The sequence below is a fragment of the Gopherus evgoodei genome, chromosome 6, assembly GCF_007399415.2.
Source record: "Gopherus evgoodei ecotype Sinaloan lineage chromosome 6, rGopEvg1_v1.p, whole genome shotgun sequence".
NCBI lineage: Eukaryota > Metazoa > Chordata > Testudines > Testudinidae > Gopherus > Gopherus evgoodei.
Window position 1 is genome coordinate 75,773,762 of NC_044327.1, and position 23,792 is coordinate 75,797,553.

Consider the following 23,792-nt stretch of genomic DNA (forward strand, 5'->3'; position numbering starts at 1 on the left):
AATGCGCAAGGCATTTACAATGCTCACAACAGCAGCAGTAAGCTGAGCGGGCTCCATGCTTGCCGTGGTATGGCGTCAGCTGGCGAGCAGAGTTGCAGCAGAAGCGGTGGATGATGATGGTCGGCACCGCACACATTTCCCGATGAACATACGTTCCTGGGAGCCAATGACAGACAACCTGGAGAAATTCGCTATCAAGGCAAGAGCAGGAGAGCAGAGTTGCAGCAGAAGAGGTGGATGATGACGGGATGCCACGAGAATAGATATTTATAAAGAACGACGAGAGGACCTGTGAGGTGGATTCACAGCCCCAAGAGACCAGAGCTGAAGCAGAAGCGGTGGTTGGATGATGACAGTTAGCAATCCTACTGCACCATCTGTTGAAAGCAGTATGGCATTTACATGGAAAAAAGGTGCAAAACAATTGCTTTCACAGAGGGAGGGGCGACTGATGACATGCACCCAAAACCACCCACGACAATGTTTTTTGCTCTATCAGGCATTGGGAGCTCAACTCAGACTTCCAATGGGCAGCGGAAAGTCGACAGTAGGCTACAGTACTTAGTGGGGACACACACAATCGACTATATAAAATTGCTTCCTAAAAATGGACTTCTATATATTCGACCTAATTTCGTAGTGTAGACATACCCTAATCATTCACATTTTATCCTGCTCTTCTCAACAGACTAGTTATTCTTCTAATTGGTTTCTGCTGCATTGCAAATGGAAACCTTCAAACCTTCTCTCTGGTAATTCATAAAAGCACTAAAAAGCATATAATAAAATACTCTTTGTATTTGTAAATGGACACCTTTTTCAAATTCACAATGCTTTTCTTTTGGTATATTAATTCAGTTGAAACAGTAACATAAATTATATGTCTGCATCTGTTCAATAATATTTTAAAAGTGGCTAGCTATACATTACTCCTTTTCTAGTTTTCAGTTTATTATATTTGGAGACTGCTGTCACAGATGTAAAAGAAACTCGATTTGGCCATATAGTGGGTATTTTTTGTGGCTTTTAAACACAAACTTGTGATGGAGGCAGTGCAGACCCTCAGTGGTGCAGTAGGGCACCAGGAGACCTTTTAGGCTATGTCTACAAAGCAGCTGATTCCCAGCTCAGGTAGACAATACATATTAGCTCTTCTAGAGCTTACGCACTGAAAATAGATATGTGGCTGTACAGTCATGGACAGTGGCAAGTGCAACCCTGTCCAAATTCCCAGGTGCATGCTCAGGCAGCTGTCCTTACCACTATAGCTCAAGCAGAGCAAGGGCACATGTATCTACGTAAGCTAGAAATCATACCTCCTAGCTCCCCTTAGGTTATGGCTACACTACAAATTACAGCATGTTTCTAATTTTAATGTAGGATGGATTATCTGGTTAAAAATAACTTTTTCTTTCTCTAGATGTGCATTTTCTGTGGAGCTTAACATAATGGTGACTGTACTACAAAATTTATATATGTATTAGCACTATGCACAGAGGCTAATATTTTTTACTCCTTTTCAGAAGTTTGTTGCCCAGCTTTGATATACAAATATCACCCATTCAAGGGATTAAAAAAAAAAAGCCATGTGAGTCCTTAGTTATAGATGTAGATTTACACCTTGTGCCTCTAGACACAGCATCTACTCCCCCCGCCCTCACCTACAGCTGACCTTTGTGTTGCACACAGTTTTAGAGTGGTAAGGCACACCTAGGCACATGTCTACTGTGCCTAATAGGAAATCCGGCCCTGGATATAGTTGTAGATCTTTCTAACTTACTGAAATTTGTATCTGTTGGGGCTTTGTGTCATGCAGTCCTCTGAATATAAAATACTGCCCTGTCTAGGACTTACTTCAAGAGCTAAAGGCTTCTGATGACCAGGGCCCTCTCTTTATGGTTCATGTTTACAGCAAGTTCAGTGCTTAAGAAGTCTATCACTGTCCATGACTCGGTCAAGAACGAGGCAGCTGAATTTTACTAGGACCTGGCTGGATTCTGCCCCAAAGGCAATATTTGCCCCGTTGTTTCCAGGCAAGTATTCAGTTCAGCAAGAGCATTTAGTTTATTTTGGAGGAACTATGCTAGTTGAATTTGATATCGAATATAGAATATGTCCCACTGGATTAGTTTAAGGATTTCTATCTTGTGAGTGTGGGTGTGTGGGTGGGGTTGTAATATAGGTTTAAAGTGAGTATTAGGGTGGTGTGTTGGTCACACTGCTGTACTTTAGATTCCCTGGTGAAATGGGTTTGTGTTAGTCTTTATTTCATTTATAAAGTGGCTCTGTGTCTTCAGTGGCAGAAGAGTTCTTCCTCTGCAGTCTGTATGGATGTCCTCAATGATCAGCCCAATGTAGATTGTGCATGAAAATCAAGTTTTTGGTCTTTTGGTTCTGGTCTATCACTTTAGGAGCTCCAGACTGCTGATTTTGATGAACAAATTATGCTTGATATTTTATTACTATTATTTATATAGCACTATAAACATGCATGGCACTTCACAGACAGATAAAAGATAACAAGATGAAATTCTAGCCTTACTGAATGAAATGACAAAACTCCTGTTGACTTCACTGGGTTCCGGATTTCATCCACTGTCCCTGATGAAGAGTTTACAGTGGAAGTTAAGACAAGGTGTTGTAACAGATGTCATAAAACATTGCGGAATTTAGGGTGGGGAAGGGTGGACAAAGACTATAGCAACATCCTGTAGATTTTTAAGTTCATAAGACGAATATGTTTTATTTTCTCCCAAATATTTACTTGAAGGGAATAGGGAAATATACAGATCTCTTGGACAAAGTATGTTCTAAGAGCTGTTGATATCCGCTTTGTATCAGATTTATTTCTGAAAATCACTCATAGTGAATTAAGGTCTTTTTACATTTTAGTATTCCAATGGTCCACTGATAGAATTTAAAATGAGAAAATCAAATACAATAAATGTGAAGTGTGTACATCCACAGAAGTGGTATTGATTTGTCATTTGATTTGACAAACAGATAAATATATAAATATATCACATGCATTTCTTATGCAGTTTTCTGCTTAAAACATTCATTAATCATCTGCATGTTAGTACTTATGACCTTTGGTATTGTCATTAGACAGCACATTTGGTGTTTTGTTGGGGGAGCAGGAAGTTGTGGAAAATGTTTGTTTGGCTTGATTTAAGATTAATGAATTTCCATACTAAGAAATCTACATTTCATTTGTGTTTAGGTGGGGTGGGGTGAGTGGGAGGACCAGGGAACATGAATAATTACTAGAGTGATGGTGGTGTTGCAAGGACATTTTATTTCTTGTGCTTGTGTTTGTTGATGATGGCAGAATAGGTATTAATGTGTTGGTATTAAACCAAGCCACAAATTGTGCAGGAGACTTGATTATAAACCCACCATGAAGCCACTAATGATTTTATAGCTGTTTTATAGATCTCATGGTAGGCAGAGCTGCTAGCACTGCCCGTAGTTAAGATTGCCCCGCACTTTCCATTATAAGGCTCTGATTTCAATTGCTCTAATAGTTTTGCCAGATTGGATTAAAATTTCCCATGCTAGGTGTCTGCATCAGGCTCAACTTTTTTTGGAAAGTTTCAGCCAAAATATATTGCTTTGCCAGTGCTTAAAAAAATGATACAACCATTTTGTTGTGAAGCTTTTTGGAACAAAGGCTTAAGCTTTGGCACGGGGGTGCCCTAGTGTCAAGGACATGTCTTTCGCCAGCCTTCTGAAAATTTACCCAAATATAGTTGTCCCTGCCTGCAGGTATATGGGATCTTGGGGAGCAATTACCACCCAGGTGGGGTGCCAATTAATTTCTTTATTAAAGGAAAAAGGAGGTGGTGCGAATTTAACAATGAAATACAATGGGATGGGGTGTATAGGGTGTTTACAATAGACAGTGATGGGGGGTTCTTCTTATTGAACAATGTAGGGAGTTCTAACAGTGGGGTACAGTAAGTGGGGTTTAGCACAGTGGGATACAGTACAGTCAATAAGCGTATCAAAAGAAATGCAAAATAAAATGGTAGCTTCTATATAAAATAGTCAACAATCTTAGATAGAATGTATTAAGTGGTTAGTGGCCTTATACACAATGTAACAAAATGGTATCAATGCAAATACAAAGTATATCAGAAAAGTGGAAGCAACCAATGGGGTGTTATAATTACAAGTAAAATGTGAATCACAGTGCAATAATACAATATGGGTAATAAGTGAAATTATGCAATGTAACGGTATAAAAGAAAAGTAATGACTTAATTTGTGAGGCTAGGATAGCAGATAATCTGCAAGAGTGTACCTAAAGGCTGGGTCAAGGAACAGGAGGGGGGAGGGGAGTGAATGATTAGTGGCAACTGATGAGAGGAGAGTGCGGCTGGAAGCAGCGAGAGACTCTGAAGCCCTGCAGGGTAAGAACAATGGAGCAGCGTGATGGTGATCTTCGGTAGGGGAGGGGCAGCGGAGAAGTGTAAAGAAGGGCTGGAGAGAGGCTTAAGCAACAAGCGGACACCAAAAACAAAGAAAAAAAAAGCGGCAAAGGGTTTGGGAAGTTTCACAGGGGGAGAAGCAGCAAGGGGTTTGGGAAGTTCGGAGGGTGATGCAGACGCAGGGGGGAAGCAGCAAGGAGCTGGGAAGTTCGGAGGGTGATGCAGATGCGGGGGGAAAAGCAGCAAAGGGTTATAACAGGGAGACACGGAGGAGCACACAGAGGGGGAGATTGGAGCGGGGGGAAAACAGACACGGGAAAGTTCAGGGAGAGATCGGGACAGCGGGAAGACGAATTTAAGCAGCAAAACCCTTATCTATCTTAACCAACGACTAGGAAAAACAACAAATATCACAATTCTAAGCAAAGCTATAACAAGCAACTATACCGAGCAAGAAAACAGTGAACTATAACAAGGCAGGTGAACTTACAAGCTCTACAATCTTAACAAACTATGACTTATTAAACTAAAAAAACCAAAACCTATGGTGCACCTTATGCTATGGGGAAGTCACAGAGGGCAGAGTGGTATGTGCCCAAGATCCAGTTCCCAAGGAAGCCAAGGGATGGTGGCTGCAGCAATGGATACAGCTGAAAGCAGAGAGCCCCAAGGCAAAGCCCACAGGAGCAGAGCTTAGCGGCTGCACAAACTTATTTTTAGCGGCAAAGCGCCGCGGAGTTTAAGAGAGGTTTTAAGACACAGATCAAGGTTTAGCTTGAGTCTGTGTGCTGGGGAAACAGAGCCAGTCGCTAAAATAATAAAATAAAAGTAGGGAAAGTTTCACAGAGGGATTCTTACCAGTCCCCAAGGCAGCAGCAAAGGCAGAAGCAGCAGCAACAGAAGAAGCAGCAAGGAGGGCTTGGTACAGTCTCAATAATCAGGAGATCTCTCAGGTAGCAATTCATTCTTCGTGGAGGGAGGTTCAAAAACCGGGGGTATGCTCAAAAATAAAATGAGAGCGGAGAAAGGACCCCCCAAAACCCCTGGCTGATCAGACCAGGCAGCAATGCAGGAACCTTTCTGATGTTTGTTTCAAAAACGTCTGTTTTTAAAGGCAAACTCAGGCAGTTTCCCACCAGTAATCCTGATAGGCTTCCTCTGTCACAGGGGAAGAGGCACAGGGAAAAACTGCAGATGAGCACAGAAACATGTCTGGGCAGAGTCCTGTGCAATAGGTGACTCAAAAGCGCATGAGGCCTATGACTCATGCCCAGGATCTTAAAAACACAATAGGTCTTGCAGCTCTGGACATTGCCTGCCCTACACCGAGCCTAGGTTCAACGAGGTGATAACAGGACTAACCCTTGAACAGGGCAGTGGTCCCATTTAGCATGCAGCACAAGTGGCCATCCCTTTGAGAAGGGCAATGGCTCTTGTTAAACAACTTAAGGGGCCTTCCCTTTGAGAAGGGCAGTGGCCCTGGTAAACAACTTAACAGCCAGGGAAGGGCGGCCACAGGAGGAGAACAAAAACAAAATGGAGTATGGGGACAGCTGTAAGAAACAAAATGGAATAGGGGGATAGCTGTAACAGACAATAGTCAGGTTATAAATCTCTGGAAAAAAATCTCAATTCACACATGCTTAGTAGAGACTTGTTAAAGTTTACCAGCCAAATTCTTTGGGCATTCACTGGGCATGCTGCAGTCCAGGGACATGGGGCTGAACAGTACATTTCCTGCAATTGTTCTTTCCATTTGCTTGGGACTGCTGTGGTGTCAGAAGAAACTGAGAATAGAGAGATGGTCTCTGTTGCCCTCTCAGTTAGAGTTGACAGGTGTCTGGTTTTTGACCAGAACACCCAATCAAAAAGGGATCCTGGTGGCTCCGGTTAGCACTTCTGTCCGGGCTGTTAAAAGTCTGCTTGGCGGTGCAGCAGGGCTAAGGTAGGCTCCCTGCCTGCCCTGGCTCCATGCAGCTCCCAGAAGTGGCTGGCATGTCCCTACGGCCTCTAGGTGGAGAGGTGATCGGGGAAGCTCCATGAACTGCCCCTGCCCCCAGAGCCCGCTCCACAGCTCCCATTATCTAGGAACTGTGGCCAGTGAGAGCTGTAGGGGTGGCACTTGTGGGCGCGGGCAGTGCACAGAGCCCCCTTACCCCTCTGCCTAGGGGCTGTAGGGATATGCTGGTCACTTCCAGGAGCTGCGCGGAGCCAGGGCAGGCAGGGAGCCTACCTTAGCCCCATTGCACTGCTGACTAGGAGCTACCCGGCTGGAGCCTGTGTCCCGATCCCTCTCCTGCACCCTAATTCCCTTCCAGAGCCCAGAGCCCTGCCCTAGTCCTGAGCTCTGTCCCGGAACCTGCACCCAATATCCTCTCCTGTACCCCAACTTGCTGCCCAATACCAGAGCCCCCTCTTGCACCCCCAAGCCCCTCATCCCTAACCCAGCTCCAGAGCCTGCACCCTGAGCCAGAGGCCTCACCCCCTCCTGCACCCCAACTTCCTGCCTCAGCCTGGAGACCCTCCTGCACCCTGAACCCTCATTTCTGGCGTCACTCCCTCCCACACCCAACCCTCTGCCCCAGCACAGTGAAAGTGAGTGAGGGAGAGCGAGCAATGGTGGGAGGGGGGATGCAGTGAATTGGGGATGGGGCCTCTGAGAAGTGTCTGGGTAGGGGCGGCGCCTTAGGGCAGGGCAGCGGTGTTTAGTTTTATGCGACTAGAAAGTTGGCAATCCTACTCTCAGTGTGTCTGTTGCAGGCATTCAGACAGCCTGATTGGAACGCAGAGGGGTGAGAAATGGAGGGAGCGGGGCAGGGATTCATGGGATTCCACTAAAACATAGTAGAAGACAATGGGCCAGATTGCCCAATTTTCAATCTGAGTCAATACTTGCATAAGAGAGCATGGCATAGGTGTTGAGGGGATGCACTGACTCAGCATATCCCTGCTGCTGCCGCCTCATTGTCAGGGTTCTTCAGAAAGAGAGACAGAGATTAAAGCTGCCTTCCTCTGGTGGAGTCTCTGGTGCATGGTAGGAGTGAATTTCCATCTCCAAGCACAGCAGCCATCCTTAGTACAAGGGTGTGCAGTCTGCATCTCCCTCACTCTGTGCATTACCTGGGGAAGAAGCTAACCCAAGATATTTACTGTGCTGTCACATCCACCAGTCAGGACTGTTGGATTCACTCACTATTTCTACTTGCAGTCAGGCAGCTGTAGCCAGATGGCAAACTGTGCCTTTCCCAGTCTTCAGAAGTCTGCATCTTGTTTTCCTGAAGACTGTAGCTTCAGTCTTTGTTCAGGCATGCTTACATAGTGATCCAAATCTTTACAGCTCTACCATTTCCTACAAATGTATTGAAAAAGAATAAATGCAGGAAGTGTTGAGTACATGTTAATTTCAGTGCTTCACTATAAGTTGACCTCTTTAAGGCTTGTCTACATTGGCACTTTACAGCCCTGCAACTTTCTCGCTCAAGGGTGTGAAAAAACACCTCCCTGAGCGCTGCAAGTTTAGTGCTATAAAGTGGCAGTGTAGACAGTGCACCAGCACTGAAAGTCACTCCCCTCATGGAGGTGGGTTTTTTAGAGCGCTGGGAGAGCGCTGCCGTGCTACACAAGCCACATTAAAGCGCTGACGTGTTGCCAGTGAAGACGTGCCCTTAGGGTAGTACTGTATTGTGTTAGGAATATAGATGGCAATGCTAAACTAACATTTTACTGTATATATTATCGCTGAAGAAGCTATTTGTTACCTTACAAATATTTCTCAAAAATTAAATTCCACAAATAATAGTTTGATGTTTTTTATAATAGAAGAATAAGTAATGTTACAGTAACAGATGAGGACTATACAATCAAAATGTTAGCAGGGAGATGCTTGCACCATTGATGTAGCTGACTGTGAATGCAGCATGGTGACTTTTAAAATATCTCTTGTCGTCTTTGAAGCACAAAGGCAAGAAGCATTTTTGTTCATTTTATTCCTCTCTCCCAGTGGTAGACTTCAGTCGCCCCATTACTACTGAACTGAAGTTCTGAGAGACTTAACTGCTTTAATGTTGGAGAGATGATCGTTTAAAGTACATCAAATGAATCATACCACAAATGTTTTCCCAGTGAGGCATTCCAAGTTGTGGAGGGACATGTATCTCTTCAGGGGAAGTCTGGTACAAATGGAGAGAGATATGATAGCAGGGCTTCATATGTAATGTGATTGTGGCTGTGTAAATTACAATATAATTGTCCTTTTCTGAATTTGCTTCATAATTGTGTTCCAGAATCTAAGGTTTAAATTAAAAAAAAAAGTCTAGTTTTTATGATTGCAAAGAAAATCTTCCAAATGAGAATAGATTGTGAACTGTTACAGTGTTGTCTTACTGAGTCTGCAGTAGGCCTGAAACAATAGCTCTAAGATGTTTGAACTTTCCTGTTTCTCTCAACACTATGTTATATTTGAAGCCTAATAATTTGCTTTAAATGTCAACATTGTGAAGTACTTTACTAGTATTATTCCAGCAGATACATTAATATAATTCTCTGTTGTATGTAGGGGCAGATGGTGGGATGTCGCATAGTGAGGCAGCCAGTTGTCAGAGCTTGCTGGAGCGAGGCATGAAGAATTCATCCCCTGCTCTCCACCAAATTAAGTCATCATCACCCCTGCTCAGGAGGAGGAATGAAAAGAAGATGCGTTCCCCACCCAATACAAAAAGCTTAAACTGCCTCCTAGGATTAAAAGCCAAAGAAACATCCCAAACTCTGGCCTTGATAGGTGCCAAAAATCCCACCTGAATGCTGCACAGGGGGTTCCCTGCTTTCCCACATCAAGTCCTTAAGCAAAAATTGGTGTGTTCAATGTATAGCTGCTGCTCCCGTCCTCCCACAACCTGTCAAAATACACTGGAAATTTATGGGCACTGTATAATAGGTGGTGGAGATGGTGGTGGATATACTAATGATTTGTAATATACTTGAACAGCAGGAACGACAGTCGGGGAGAGGGCTTGTGGCAGGGGAAGGCTTTAAAATCTTAGGCATCATGTTATATGATTAAAGTCTAAGGTTTCAGCTAGAAAACAAGACATATATTTTTCATGGTAGCCCTACAAATTATCTTACACCATTATAAAAGATTCTCCTGTTGACTGAAATTTCCCATGCTTTGCTTCAGTTTAAAGAAGATTATTTTTTTAAATAAGCAAAATTTATTTTACTGTATCTGAGTTGGGAAAGCAAGAAAAGGATTTACTCATTTTTTAACCATTTTTTTTGTTTCGTTACATATCTCTGCTGTATAATCTTTAACAGCTTGATTCACCGCTCACTCTGATAAATCTGTTGAAGTCAGTGGAATTACATAGGCATAAGTGAGATCAGAATCAGGCCAGAAAACTTTAGATTTCAAGTATAAATGTGAAATATTATATTATGGTTTATACAAGGACATTAGTCATCAATTAATCCTCGCAACACTCTTGTGAGTTAAGTAGATAAATACTGTTATTCTCATTTTACAAATGGGGAAATTGAGGTACAGGGTTGAAATGATTTGCCTGAGATCATACAGTGGGTCAGTGACAGAGCCAGAATTAGGTCTCTGAACCTGCCGACATGCAATCCTGTGCTCACGTCTCTAAACAATGCTGGTGAGTTCTCACAAGATTTAGGAGGTCTCTTTTGGATGTAGTAATTCTTCTGTGGTAAGAAAAAATTAACAATGTGGAATGTGCCTAAAGTGGAGACAGACATAACTGACAATGAATTTAAATAAAAAGGCACATTTTCATGGAAAAATATTTAATAGTGAAGTTTTAAGCAATTGAGGATCTATTCTGTGCTATGACATAGCCAAGAAGCCATGTACTAATTGTGACTGTGCTGCATGTGAAGCAAAATACTTTACATTTTTGTCTAGTCGTGTTGGTGTTTGTGTTTTGAGTATTGTACCTTACCAGTTGATTTGGGTGAGTTTTTAAAAACAAATAATTTATTCACCCAAAAGTGTTGTTTTGGTTTACTTGAAACTATTAATAAATTTGATATGAATTTGCTGAATAATTTTATCCAGAACATATGTTTTTGGGAGTAAGGAGCCATTCACAAAATGAGGGGAATAGCCACTTCACAGAGCACCCATCTGAGATGTGCAGGACCACAGTTCCCACTGTGCCCTGATGCAGAGATGGATTTGAATTTGAGTCTCCCATGTTGCAGGAGAGTGCCTTGACCACTGGATTGTAGGATGTTCCAGGTTGGGTCTTGCTCAACCTCTCCTGTCAAAGCTGTTCCACTATGATTAAAATAATTGAATAGTCACTGTGCTAGAGGGAGTGAGTGAAAATGACTCTCTAGCCTGGTGGTTAGGGCACACGTGGGAGAGGAGACCCACATTCACGTCCCTGCTCAAATGACTTTTTAATGATTTAGACACAATGGCACAGCTTCAATAGGAGAGACTAACATCTAACAAAGCTAATTTGCAATTTTTCAAATTGGGTTAGGTGCTGAGTGCTCTTTCCTATGTTAGATGGAGTCAGACCCTGTGATTGTGAAGAAATCCTTCTAAATATGACCCAGTGTTTTGCTTTTTAGCCTGAAATAATAGTTCTGAAAGGAATGAACCACCACAAACGTCACAGTGGGTGTTAAATCTGAAGCCGAACTGTGCCAATTTGAATGCCAACATTAACCATTTCACTGCTGATAATTTTAGCAGAAACACCAAGATAATCTGTTTGATCAATGTACCATCATTTTTCTTCAAATTCTGTCCCCAGGGTAAGTAAACACAAACCTTATTAAGCATCTGAGTTGTGGCTACTAAGTAGATAGCTATGTGATAAATATAGTATGCTTAATGGTTAATTTTTAGGCATTCATGTATTGCAGTATTCAAATTTTACTAGAGCGAAATGGCTAGGAATGAGCTTCATCATATGTATTGTGAACATTCGGTCTATCAGAGTGTGAACTTTATCATTTCTTTGAGGTACTCAGAAATCTATTTCACTGTTTAAGTGATTAATCTGGAGCAAAAGATAAACCAGGTGTTTTCAGTATGCAAGGGAAAAATGAATATAGGGAATACATAGCATACATACTTCATTACTTTCCATTATGGTTTTCTAGTATCTCTGTTTCTTGATAACTCGTATCATCTCCACGGCGTGCTTTTCATAGGCCATTATAGTTATCTGGAGATTAATTTATTCAGCAAATGTGATTTCAGCTTGATTTTTTTTCTTTTTTTTTGGTAAGGTGGACCATTAAAACTAGTGAAGATGCAATTAACTGTTCAGAGGTTTGGGTGATATGAGCATCCACAGATTTGGCCCTTAATCTGAATCTTATAACCAGTTTTCTCACAAGTCTTCTAGTACTCTTTGATTCCATGGGCCATCAATAGCCAGTAAAAATAGGTTTAGTTATATTATTTTAGTTCTGAAACATGGAAGTGCAGAATTAGGCAAACAGTAAAAGAAAAAACACCAAAAATCATACATATGTCAAAAAAGGTTCAGGTTTAAATTCTAGACTATGATCTGGTTGTTTTATCCAAACTAGTTTATCTGCTCCAATAAAAGCTTTGATCACACTTCGAAAGTTTGTAATAGAATTGCTCATTGTTACTCTGCCCTGTGATCCCACTAAAATAAGAGTGTGCCTCTGTGGTTTGTATTTAAATGAACTAAGGCAGTTGAGTGTATGCAAACAATGTTTACTGAATTATTTTGCATCATGGTTTTAATGTAGTGCAAGGTACAGAATCTTTGTGAGGAAGGTGAGAATCTAAGCATGAAATAACTGCACCTTAGGCATTCAGATTTCAAAGACTTACTAGTACATGAAGCAAGTTTCTGTAACCTGCCTGGCTGTTACTTGCTTCCTTAATAGTTTGCAAGTTTTTATTGAGCCTTAATTTTAGGCTCATTAATCAGAACTAATCCCTGTTATCTATAGAACACCACAGATTCGTGTAATCCCCGCAATGAGTACTGCCTACCATGGAAGTGTAAAAAAGTGTGGATGCAAAATTGCCATTTTGCTTGTGATGTAGCTGTTTGCTTACTTCTGATGATACTTGTGCATACTCAGCACTAATGGGCATTGAGAAGTAATAAGCAAGAATAAGTTTAGTTAGTTGTACTGACAGGCTCTGAGATGCACAGATAGATCTGAATAATTTCACAGTGAATTTTACTTGCTCTCACACTGGCCATTATAGTTTCAGAGCTGTATATTGTGAACTACCAGTAAATGGTTACTTAAAGGTACTAATATATAAAAAGATTCCATCATGGATATTTAGTGTGTGTGTGTGTGTAGGGGGTTACACATCACAGTCATATTCTATGCCAATTCTGTGTAGCTGTTTGGAGATAAACTGATGAAGTATAGAAAATGTTTTGTGTATTTCTTTTGCATTTCTTCTTCACCAGAAGATTTAGCATCTTAAAAAGTGAGTTTATTAACCTAAGTTATATTAGGGAGGGCCATAGTAAAATTTGGGTGTTTAAGTCAAATGACATTCTTCACATCAGGGTGTTCTTTAAAAGAAAAGAAGTTGTGAGAGGTATAACCAACTTGTCCAATTTTTCACCTTTTCAAAACTAGCATGGAACATTTTTTTAAAATTTTGTGTTCCTTGTTGATTTTTAAGCAAAAGGAACTACTCTTCCTATTACCATGCGTGGACTCCATGTGAACTTGTAATTGGCATGCTCATCTTTGGGATACTAACTAATCCTGTATCATTTAGACTAATTAGTGCCCTGTGAAGACTGTAGATGAATCTCTGGGAAGGACAAAGTCTGGGGCATGGGTAGGGATGGATTGTGTGGACTAGCTGCTATTGTTGTGTAGGCTGTGGGAAGTGTCTGAAGACACATTGGTGCTTGGCAGTTTTTAAGCAAAACAAAAAGCTGGAGATTCAACTAATGGCAGGTTCCAATTTCTGTTATATGTTTATAAAAGGGAAAAAAAATAAAATTTAATTGTTGAACAAAGCTCCTGTAGCTTGAGTGGGAAGAAACAGCAGGGTTAGGATTCCTGGGAGACCAACCGTGCTGTCTCCCCCTTTTGGCTGTGAAATGCCTATAGAAAGTAGGAATATATGAAAGTATAAAAAATGATGGATGTCTTTCTTACCTGAGGTATTCATTTGACACAACCCTAAGTGGCCTTCTTTTCTGATGGTTGTGATTTTTGTAATTATTTTACAAGAAAAATAAAACACAAGATTTCTGCTTGGAGGAGCTTATGAATGTAAAATGGTCTAAAAATCAACAGCAGAGAAGTGTGTGGGCCGGAGGAAGAGTTTTGGTGGTGACAGAAAGTATGTGCAAGTAAAAAGAAAAGTATGCCAAAACTTGCCGAGGTGAAGATAATAGGAGGAGCTAGAGTTAAAATAATAGCTTTTGAATCTTGTTTTAATAAATAATTTTGTATTGACTGAATTTGTCCACTTTTAATAAGGTGAGATAAATGAGCTTCCAAATTTAGTGTTTCCTTTGTGTACAGTGTTTTATTGAATGTGGTTCATTAATACGCAAAAAACAATACTTTAGCATTTTTATCCAGAGCTTTTATCTAAAGATTCTAAATCAGATTTTGAAAGAACCCTTACACACCTGTATTTATAGTTTAAAGGGCCAAATTTTGATCCCATCGAAGTTAAAAGATGTTTTGTCATTAATTTAAGTGGGACTAATATTTGTCCTAAACTAGTATTAAATTTCAGCTTAATTTTTGGAGGGAATTCCAACCCCTTCCCCCCCCCCCACAGTTGCGCCCCCCACAAAAACTATCTATACGATGTTTGGATTTTCCAACTTCCTCCAAAATCCAAATGTGTCTTCTCCACAACAAACTATCTTTCATATAATACCTTCATTCGGAAGGATCCCTAAATGCCTCACAAACTTCTTACTAAAGTGTCAGGCTGTGTCTGCACTGGCATGCAAACTCAGTTAACTGACCGTGTACATGCTCATGCATGTTCCCCACATCTGTGGCGAGTGTCCAGAGATGCTGTGCTGGAGGCGCATATAGCATGTACAAACATATACCTACATACACTACCTCTGTTGTTATGTAACGTTAGCGCTACCATTTCAAGGGCTGTATCCAGAGTTCTGTGCATCACAGGAGATGCTCTAGGAGCTGCTTTGCTGTGTGGTGTTTGGTACTATCTCCCGCCTTCACACATTTGTTGATGGCATTTCCTGCTCACTTCTGCCTCCTGCCAAACTGGATGGGAGACATGGAGTAACTGGATGTTGATCTGGTTCTTCTCCCGCTCCTTATTGAGGGACAAATGTTTATGCAGTGGAGTAGATAATTGTCAAGATGCAGAATGGAACCTGGGTAAACTTTCTGACATGCCAAAGACAATTGACTATGTGAATGAATGACAGTCCTTTCTGGTCTCATCGAACAGATGTGGTAAATGCCAGTATTGCCACAGTATGCCCCAGGTGGATTGTTGCTTCTTATATACGAGATCAGGCACCATGTAATGGAGTCACATCATTTTGGAAATCTGGGATGACCAGAAGTGGCTTCAGAACTTCCAAATGATGAAACAGACTTTCATGGAGCTCTGTGATGATCTTACCATATATCTCCATCACCAGGACACTCAATTCAGGAAAGCCGTACTGGTGCAGAAATGGGTGTCTATTGCCCTGTATTAGTTGGCGCCAGCAGATCACTAACCATCAGTTGCAGACCACTGTTAACATTGTGGTTGTGCAGGTTTACAGGGCAGTTAGCACTGCAATATGCCAACATGTGGTTGCCATAAGAAAAGTTCCAGAAATAACAGATGTATTTGAGGTTGGGGTTTTTGAACTGTGCAAGGGCATCAATGGCACAGTGTCCCAATACTTTGCCCACCAAAAGGGGTGAGTGAGTATGTGAACTAAAAATGTTACTATTCATTCATTTTGCAAGGTTTTTGTACCACACAGACAGATTTATGATTAGGAAACACTGGAAAGGTCCATGAAACTAGTGTGTTGAGGAGATCAGGATTGTACTTTAAGAGAAGAAGAGACTTTATTCCCCAGAAATTATGTGGTTCTTTATGGCATATCTATGCCAATGGTTATTTTGGGGGACCCTGCATACCTGCTTCTAGCTTGGCATGAAACCATACGCTGACATCAATGACCCTGAACAATGGGAATTCAGGTCTGGATGCCAGTGTGGCAAATGCCATTCACATCACCATCACTTGCTGTGCATCACATAACATTTATAAGAGTAAATTGGAGTGGGCACAGAACAGGTCTGGTATACAGACTGTATACAGACAGCTGGATCCAAGCCACATTCACAGTGGTCCTGGTTTCCAGGGACAAGGGAAATTCGGGATGCCATATATGCACACATTTTGGAACAGCAGGGAGGCAGAAGGTGCTGGTGCCAAAGGACATCTTCATGCCCTGTGCACCTGCTGGAAATGCGGATGGGAACATTGGCATTTACTTGTAGGGCTACGTAACTGAGGGTTTTGTTCCCGTCATTAGCCATTTGTTCCTCTGACTATTTGTCCATTACAGACTATTATAATAGGATGCATTAACTGAGTTAACACCTTACATTTGTGCTGTGGAGGGTGGCTGCTGAGTTGTAATGTGGTCACTGTGCAGCGCTTTTGTCTTAAATGTTCACACTTGTTTACAAACCTCTGTTTTTGGAAGCACTCAATTTGTCTTAATGACCTTTTCAACATTTGGTTTGGGTGATGGAGGGGTTCACTCCCCCCCCATTCGTTGTCAGTGGTGCTAAGCACACTTAACAGCTTTTCTGGAGCAAGTATCAGAGGGGTAGCCGTGGTAGTCTGTATCCACAAAAACAACAAGGAGTCCAGTGGCACCTTAAAGACTAACAGATTTATTTGGGCATAAGCTTTCATGGGTAAAAAACCCACTTCTTCAGATGCACGGAGTGAAAATTACAGATGCAGGCATTATATACTGACATATGAAGAGAAGGGAGTTACCTTACAAGTGGAGAACCAGTGACAGGCTAATTCAGTCAGGGTGGATGTGGTCCACTCCGAATAATTGATGAGGAGGTGTCAATACCAAGAGAGGGAAAACTGCTTTTGTAGTGAGCCAGCCACTCCCAGTTCATATTCAAGCCCAAATTATCAGTGTTAAATTTGCAAATGAATTGTAGCTCTGCAGTTTCTCTTCGAAGTCTGGAGCACTGACCCAAAGATTGAAACTGGTGAAGGTTTTGAGGTGGGAGAGAAGTGGGAAGGATGAGCTGTTTAAACAATGGGTAGTGGCAGATACCTGTATTATTACTTTAACTGTGTTTCATTGTTCTGCATGCAAACTAAGCCACAAAGATGTTAATCTATCCATTTTCTGTGTTGAGTTCTGCTGCTTTTAAAACTATCAGTGCTTTGTAAGCACATAACAATGTACTTTCCTCATCCCGTTCATGTATTCTTAGGACTTCAGATATTTTTTGACCATAGGGTTGACGGGGGGGGGGGAGGGAGTTACTGGGTGTGGGATGAACAGAAAAGTGTTTGCAGTGTGATGGTACCAGATATTTACACTATTCCAGTTCATGTGCTGTGAATTGTGGGGCCCCCACACCTGAAAACACTTCATATTCTTCATACTTAAGAATGAGGGTCCATACACAAATCAAGGAAACTGACATTTGTTAAAATAATATATACAGTGTGGAAACTTTTTGTCAAAGGAGAAGTAAATCAAAACACATCGGGATTGAATCTATGAAAAACGGCCAAATGGCAGTGTCTCTGAACCCATCTCCTTGCCCTTGCCTTTCCCCTCTCTCTGATAAGAAAAGAAAATTGTCTTGATCAGCCGGGATGATTCCTATGTGGGATTTAGGGGGCAGGCACTTGGTGAGCTTCAGGGACTCCAGTGAGCTAATCATTCCCCTCCTTGACGCTCAGGGGATCTCTGGTGAGAGGTTTGCAGGCTCTTCTGGATTATTGATGGAATTGGGTCCTCTGCCACCACAGCACCCTGGGTGACAGCTGGAGAAGGGTGAGAAGAAGGAGGTGTTGCCAGTTCCTGGAGAGTCATAGTAGCCAGGATAGCAGGCAGACCCCAAATTCATTCAGCCGCCAGTTCTATGAGCCTCTCCATTAGGGCATCTTCTGTTCTCTATGCCATGCTGAGACAAGAGCCACTTCATCAATGTTTTTTCCTGCTGAAAAGCCTGATTCTCTCATACCCTAGGAACTCATACCCTGTTTCCTCCTGTCCATGCCAATAAGCAGCTCCTGCAAGATTTCTGTCTGTCTGGTGTACTTCTACTGCCCCATCCCCATCCTAAATGGAATGGTTTCCCTCTCAGGAACTAAAAGTCCTGCCAATTCAAAAAATGAGGATAGCATTATAATTTTTTCCTTTTGATGAAGTCGAGAAATCCCCCCGATATTACATTACTTTGTTGTGGGAGGCCACTATATTGATATTTTTCAGCATTCCAGGAATGCAACAGTTAGCCTGCCTTTGGTTTTCAAACAAAGGAGGAGGAGCAGAAGCTAATAATGGTGAGATATATGTACAATTATTTTTAAAAAATATTGTTTATATTTTCTCAGAAAGGTGAAGTGGGGGTGGGAGATGCAGTTACTTCCAGAAGGCTGTTACCAGTTTGCAATTTCTTCTTTAAAAGTTGAACATTTGGAGAACATAGCTGTTTTCAGGGTACTATAATGGAAAAGAGAGGTGGCTTTCCAGTCCTGTAGAGGAGGTCCAGCCATCTATGCCAGAGAGATGTTTCTGCTAATGGTCACCCCTCTACATTTTGCTGAATGAAGGGGTTTGGTCAGCTCTGAAAGTGAACCAAGCAAATTTGTAGAGCAGTTGAACCTTAAGACCCAGCTAGAGTTTCTGATATACCAGAAATTTGCTGAAATATGTGTAGCCTTTAATTTAATTTAAAGTGAATTTAGTGATGTTTTATTATACCACCATGGGTTTGGCTCTGGTTGCTACAGTTTCAGGCTCAATACAGTGAAATTGCCTCTGGTGCTTTTCTCAAATTTGGAGGCTCTAAGAACACACGAAGACCAAAGGTAATGTTCACAGACATAGTCAAAGTGCAAAGTCTTATCTGTACTACAAATTCCATTAAAGCAATAAATAAAGTTACAATTACTCATGAATCTAGAAATCCTACAAAAACCTATGCAATACTGGTAATTATAACTGTAGTCACACTTAAATCCTCAATGGTATTCTAGGATCTGGTGGACCTCTCAATAAACTATCATCAGTAGAGGGTTATTTCCTGTTGGGTCATCCTTTGGGTCTTCCCACTTATAGCAAATCAGGGGACCAACTCTCTTTTATATTGTAATTCTGAATACACTTAAGGTTTTATTCATATGCATGAAGATGTCAACCTTCTTTTCCTTATCTGTACTTTTGCATCCCATGAATACTGAACTGCCCTGTTTTTCATAGGTTGTTCATAGTTTCTCTTATTCTCATTAGCATTTATGCATACCATCTACCCACAGCGTCAAACAGATATTCAAAGATGTTACAATCAGGTGTCTTGTGCTCTTGGAAAATACATTGCAGTCTATTGCAATCCATTTTTCCATAACCTCACCTACTGGCACATCTTATGCAGTAAACTTGTGACCTTGCTGGCATAGGGTTATTCCTTGGTCATTCACTCATGTCAAGCATTCTTAAGCCTATGGCCTAGCCTGCCTAAGCTAAAACCTTACATGTCTCTGCTTGTCAACCTTTCGTTTCAGCCATGCTTTACTAATACCTAATTCACACTCATCATTCCTAAATATTTATCAATCCTATATTTCAATAATCCTATAATTTAAATCTATTTAGCATACATGGATTATATATGAAATAGCATATGAGTTGACCATAACATCACATAATACAATGATAAATGGATGATAAAATGAACTAATTGGCTACATCTGCTTACAGGACTGGGATGCAGTTTGTCTGGAAATTGACTATATTCTCGGCTAGCATATGGAGTTTCCATGGCACAAGCAAAGCAAACCATGAACACCACTATTCCCCCTCAGCTTCACTAGAAAATCCTGCCCCTGTGCCCGCCTAACAGCGGTGAAATGGACAGGGAAAGAGACACGCCACAACTTTATTTTGTTCCCCAAAGTTTCAGATCAACACCACAACTATCTCACCTTTCTATAGTGAAATGACACCGCACTGTATTTGTCCAACTGCCACACTGGGTCCTTGTCCTATCCCCGTTTTTCTCAGCTTGTTTGGCATGGCTCAATATGTTTGTAAAGGGATGGTAAGATATGGGTGGAGGAAGAAGCATGAAACTGTGTAATCCTCCAAGGAACAAAGATGGCTGTTACTAACTTTAGACAACCAACTACACATTTTTAGCCCCTCCTTTTCTGTGCTCAGCGTGGCCCCCACACCTTTGCTGCCTGTTAATTGGCCGAGAAATGCACAGACACAGGGGCACAGTGATTATTATCGAACAACCTGTTTTATAGCTTCTGGCAAATGCATAATAGTGATTCATGGGAAATAATACAATCATTGATTTATAGCCTCGTCTTGCTTGGGGACCATATAAGGGTTGAAACAGAGCAGGGCTTGGGCTTAAAATCAGGAGAGTAGCATCTGAACAAGAGAAGATATTGGTGTGGGTCCATTGTAACTTACCTGCTGTAGCTTGTGGTTCCTCCTCTGGTTCATACACAGGAGGTTCCTTTGTCAGCTCCCCCAGTTAGCAGTGCCAAATCATGTGCTCCTCGTCTTCCAGGGCATCCTCTGTGCTCCTTGCTGCTTCCTCTCTCTGGCCTTCATCAGCATCCTGTTGGACAGTGAGGCCAGCAGGGTTGAGGAGGCAGTTATGAGCCACTTCAGGCTCTGTATTGGGAGTCCTTGACCGCACCAAGTCCAGCTCATTGTAAAAGGGGGCATCTATGATGATTCCTCCAAAGTGACTATTGGAGACATTTGCCCTTCTGTAAAGGAGCCTCGGGTTCCTGGCACTGGGCCAGAATCTGCTGAGCTACCCACCTACCCCAGCCTTTGTGAAATTTCCAGGTAGAGGTGAATATTCCTGCTACCCCAGGTGGATGATGGTGTACTCTGACTGTACATTGATCAGCACATGGTGTGGTCGGTAGACCAGGCATCTGCTGTCTGAGCAGGATGCATGTTCACCTGCATTGATCTGTAAAAAGTGTAGTGGAAAGGTATTCTGAGGTGATCAACTCACTACTACCAATGAAAATGGAAGGAGTGGGGGGAGGGACAGGGACCCTTATAGACTGGGTAAGGGTCAGGCAAAAATGGGTACATTGCACTGTAGGACTCGGGGGTGGAGGACTATTGAAATGCATGATCTGGTGCACACCCCTTTGCCCTGTCCACACTGCGTTTAACCGGCACAGGCAGAAAGCTGTGCCACAGCCAAAGACATATACTTACCCATGCCCCTCACGGGTGCTCGCTTACTCACCTTCAGACACAAGTGTCTGGAGTTTAGATGGATGTGTGGACACCTGTACAGTCGCTAGTGTAGATGTATCGTGAAATGCAGCATGAAAGGCGACAGCTAAGCAAACAGCTGGTACGCTTAATAGTGAAGGGGTGGGGGAAACTTTATGTTTGGGCATGAGGCCAAACTGTTTTAGCTATTATTACTATTGTTTATTTTATCACATACACCCAAAATTTTCTAGATGCTTTACAGAACAAATGCAAAAAGACGTGATCTTTACCTTGAGGAGCTTCATCATCAGTAGAAGAGTGAAGGAATTGGTTGACTCATTATTTCTTATCATTGAACCATACATTGTGTTGCCAGTAAAACTAAGATCCTATTATAATAAATGAACTAGACTTAAACTGATTGAAATAGAACCACCGCTATGGTTTTGAATGGAGTGTATAGTATTTAGGTAAATACCAGTGCCATCTAGTGGCTAGATAAAATACTGCAAACAGCGGTATAAAGTAGTTTCACAAAATTCATTTATTAAATTTTTGTGGATATGACTATAAACTTTTTGCAGTTCTTATTTATACAAAAATATAAATTAGAAAAGTTGGAAAAGTTCTACATTCTATGTTAGCGGTTTCTTCTCGCATCTCTGCCAGGGGCGGCTCTCGGAATTTTGCTGCCCTAAGCACGGCAGGCAGGCTGCCTTACACGGCTTGCCTGCGGGGGGTCCGCTGGTCCTCCGAAGCCGTGGGACCAGCGGACCCTCCGCAGGCAGGCCGCTGAGGGCAGCCTGCCTGCCGTCCTCGCGGCGCCAGCAGAGCGCCCCCCGCGGCTTGCCGCCTCAAGAACACGCTTGGCGTGCTGGGGCCTGGAGCCACCCCGATCTCTTCTAATTGTGGTGTCATTAAAGGTATTGCATTTATTTTAAAACTGTCTTGGATGAAATGGAGCTAAACAAAAATGTTGTTGCAGACAGTTAACTGATGGAGAATCGGCAAAATTGCAGTCAATTCAGCACCTTTTATGAAATTTAAATTCAGTTTTACAAAAGTAGGTTAAAATTGATTGGCATCTTGGGAGTGTTTACCCAATTTTAATGTTTCCAAGATTTTTACAAAATTGTAAAATTAAATTTTATATTTAAAAAGTACAGGGAAAGAGCTGTGGTCTTTCTGCACTTTACCAGTTTGATTTTGTCAGGGCACCATCAAACCAGGAACTTAGAACAGCACAATTGCAACTAAACAGAAATGTAGGTCATACACTAAACTGTATTTATGATTTAAAAGCCTTTGAAAATTGCCATTCCTAATGCTTTCTTAGTGTAGGCATTGAAGTCTCTCTTTGACAGTGTATTGAGTACAACTTTGGAAGAAACTGCAGGAGAGCTTTGCCAGAATGATTTAATTACAGTTAACAAGGATTGGAGCCTCTCTTAGATGGACAGTGGGGATGACTGCAGGAAGGGAGTGAGTTTAGAAACTAAACCCATGTGGATGAGGGGATGTGGTGTTGAGAGTGGGATGGGGGAATTTGCTTATTCATGATAGTGGAAGAAAAGCTTCCCAAATTAAAGGTAAAATTCTGGGCACAATAAAATCAGTTGGAGTTCTGCTAGTGACTTCAATAGGACCAGGATTTCACCCTTCATATTTTCCCATTGTTCTAATAACATAGCTTACTGATGTATAAAATAAAATCCTAAAGTAACAAAACAAAGTTATTTTTCCCTCTATCAACTCTATTTTCTTCTCTCCAAAGTTCATATTGTCAGTGAAATTATATTTAATTCATTTTAGGGTGAATTAAATTTCTAATGTACACATATAATTAAATTGCATCAATGTCTCTCTCTCTCTAACAGGGACCAGTGATCCATATGTCAAGTTTAAAATTGGAGGAAAAGAAGTGTTTAGAAGTAAAACTATACACAAGAACCTCAATCCTGTGTGGGAGGAAAAAGCTTGCATTCTTATTGATCACACTAGGGAACCGTTGTATATAAAGGTGAGCCATTCATTTATTTTACTTCTGTAGAAGTTTTACTAAACAATTCAAGATACTGTTCTTTATCTCTGAAAAAATTATCATGTAATTCTACATTTCATAAAGATACATGGTCAGGTAACTTTTTATGCACTAAAGTATTATTTTTTTTAGCAAAACAATGGTAATGACTTTCATTGTATTTTTATCAAATCAAGTAAACCAATTTTTAAAACTTAAATGCATCTTTTTCATGTCATTTTAGACAATAGTGTGCTAGTGCAGAAAGTGAAACTGATTAAAAAGAAGACGTCTATCTTTCTTATTCAAGTTGAGTGAAATGCAAAATTAAGAAATAAAAAATGTAAATAGGGCTTACAAAACTCTTCAATTTTAATAGTCTATTGTTATTAGTAAAGAAAAGGGGACAAAAATTAAATGAGTTTTTTATAGATAATGTTTTTAATTTATATTTATGGGAATACCACTATATGTAAGATAATTTTTACATAAAAAACATTTCTGGCATATTAAAAAACTGTTCTTTGCTAAAGGGTATTTTGAGCCTGATCCTGCCAGGTGCAGAGTTCTCAGCTTCCATTGTTTTTGATATTCATAAATAAATAAGATGTCTTTTTTTTTTACGTATGTTTTGCATTGCTTTATATTGTTTTCCTTGGGTGTGAGTGTGCTCAGCGCCTTGCAGGACTGCAATATACCTTGAACCATTCAATCATTACAAATAGAGTGGTTATTTAAAAAAAAAAGACTTAATCCAAAGTTGAAGGGAAACTGGGATCTGAGGTACCATATTTGTATTTGTATTGAGATCGTGTCAAAGAGCCCCAGGGATGGACCAGGACTCTGTTGTGCTAGGTGCAGTAC

At 41.2% G+C, this 23,792-nt stretch overlaps 1 protein-coding gene across 9 annotated transcripts in view; it reads left to right on the forward strand.

Annotated features, from left to right (window-relative positions):
• The window catches only part of MCTP1 (multiple C2 and transmembrane domain containing 1), a 548,019-nt gene that overhangs the window by 205,128 nt on the left and 319,099 nt on the right, over positions 1-23,792 (forward strand). For all 9 annotated transcript variants that reach the window (XR_004001078.1, XR_004001076.1, XR_004001077.1 and 6 more), the window contains exon 3: positions 22,786-22,928. Coding sequence is in view for 6 of the 9 variants with exons in the window: in XM_030567942.1 (XP_030423802.1) it covers positions 22,786-22,928 (143 nt within the window). In the remaining 3 variants the exon portion in view is untranslated. The remainder of the gene's footprint in view (positions 1-22,785; positions 22,929-23,792) is intronic.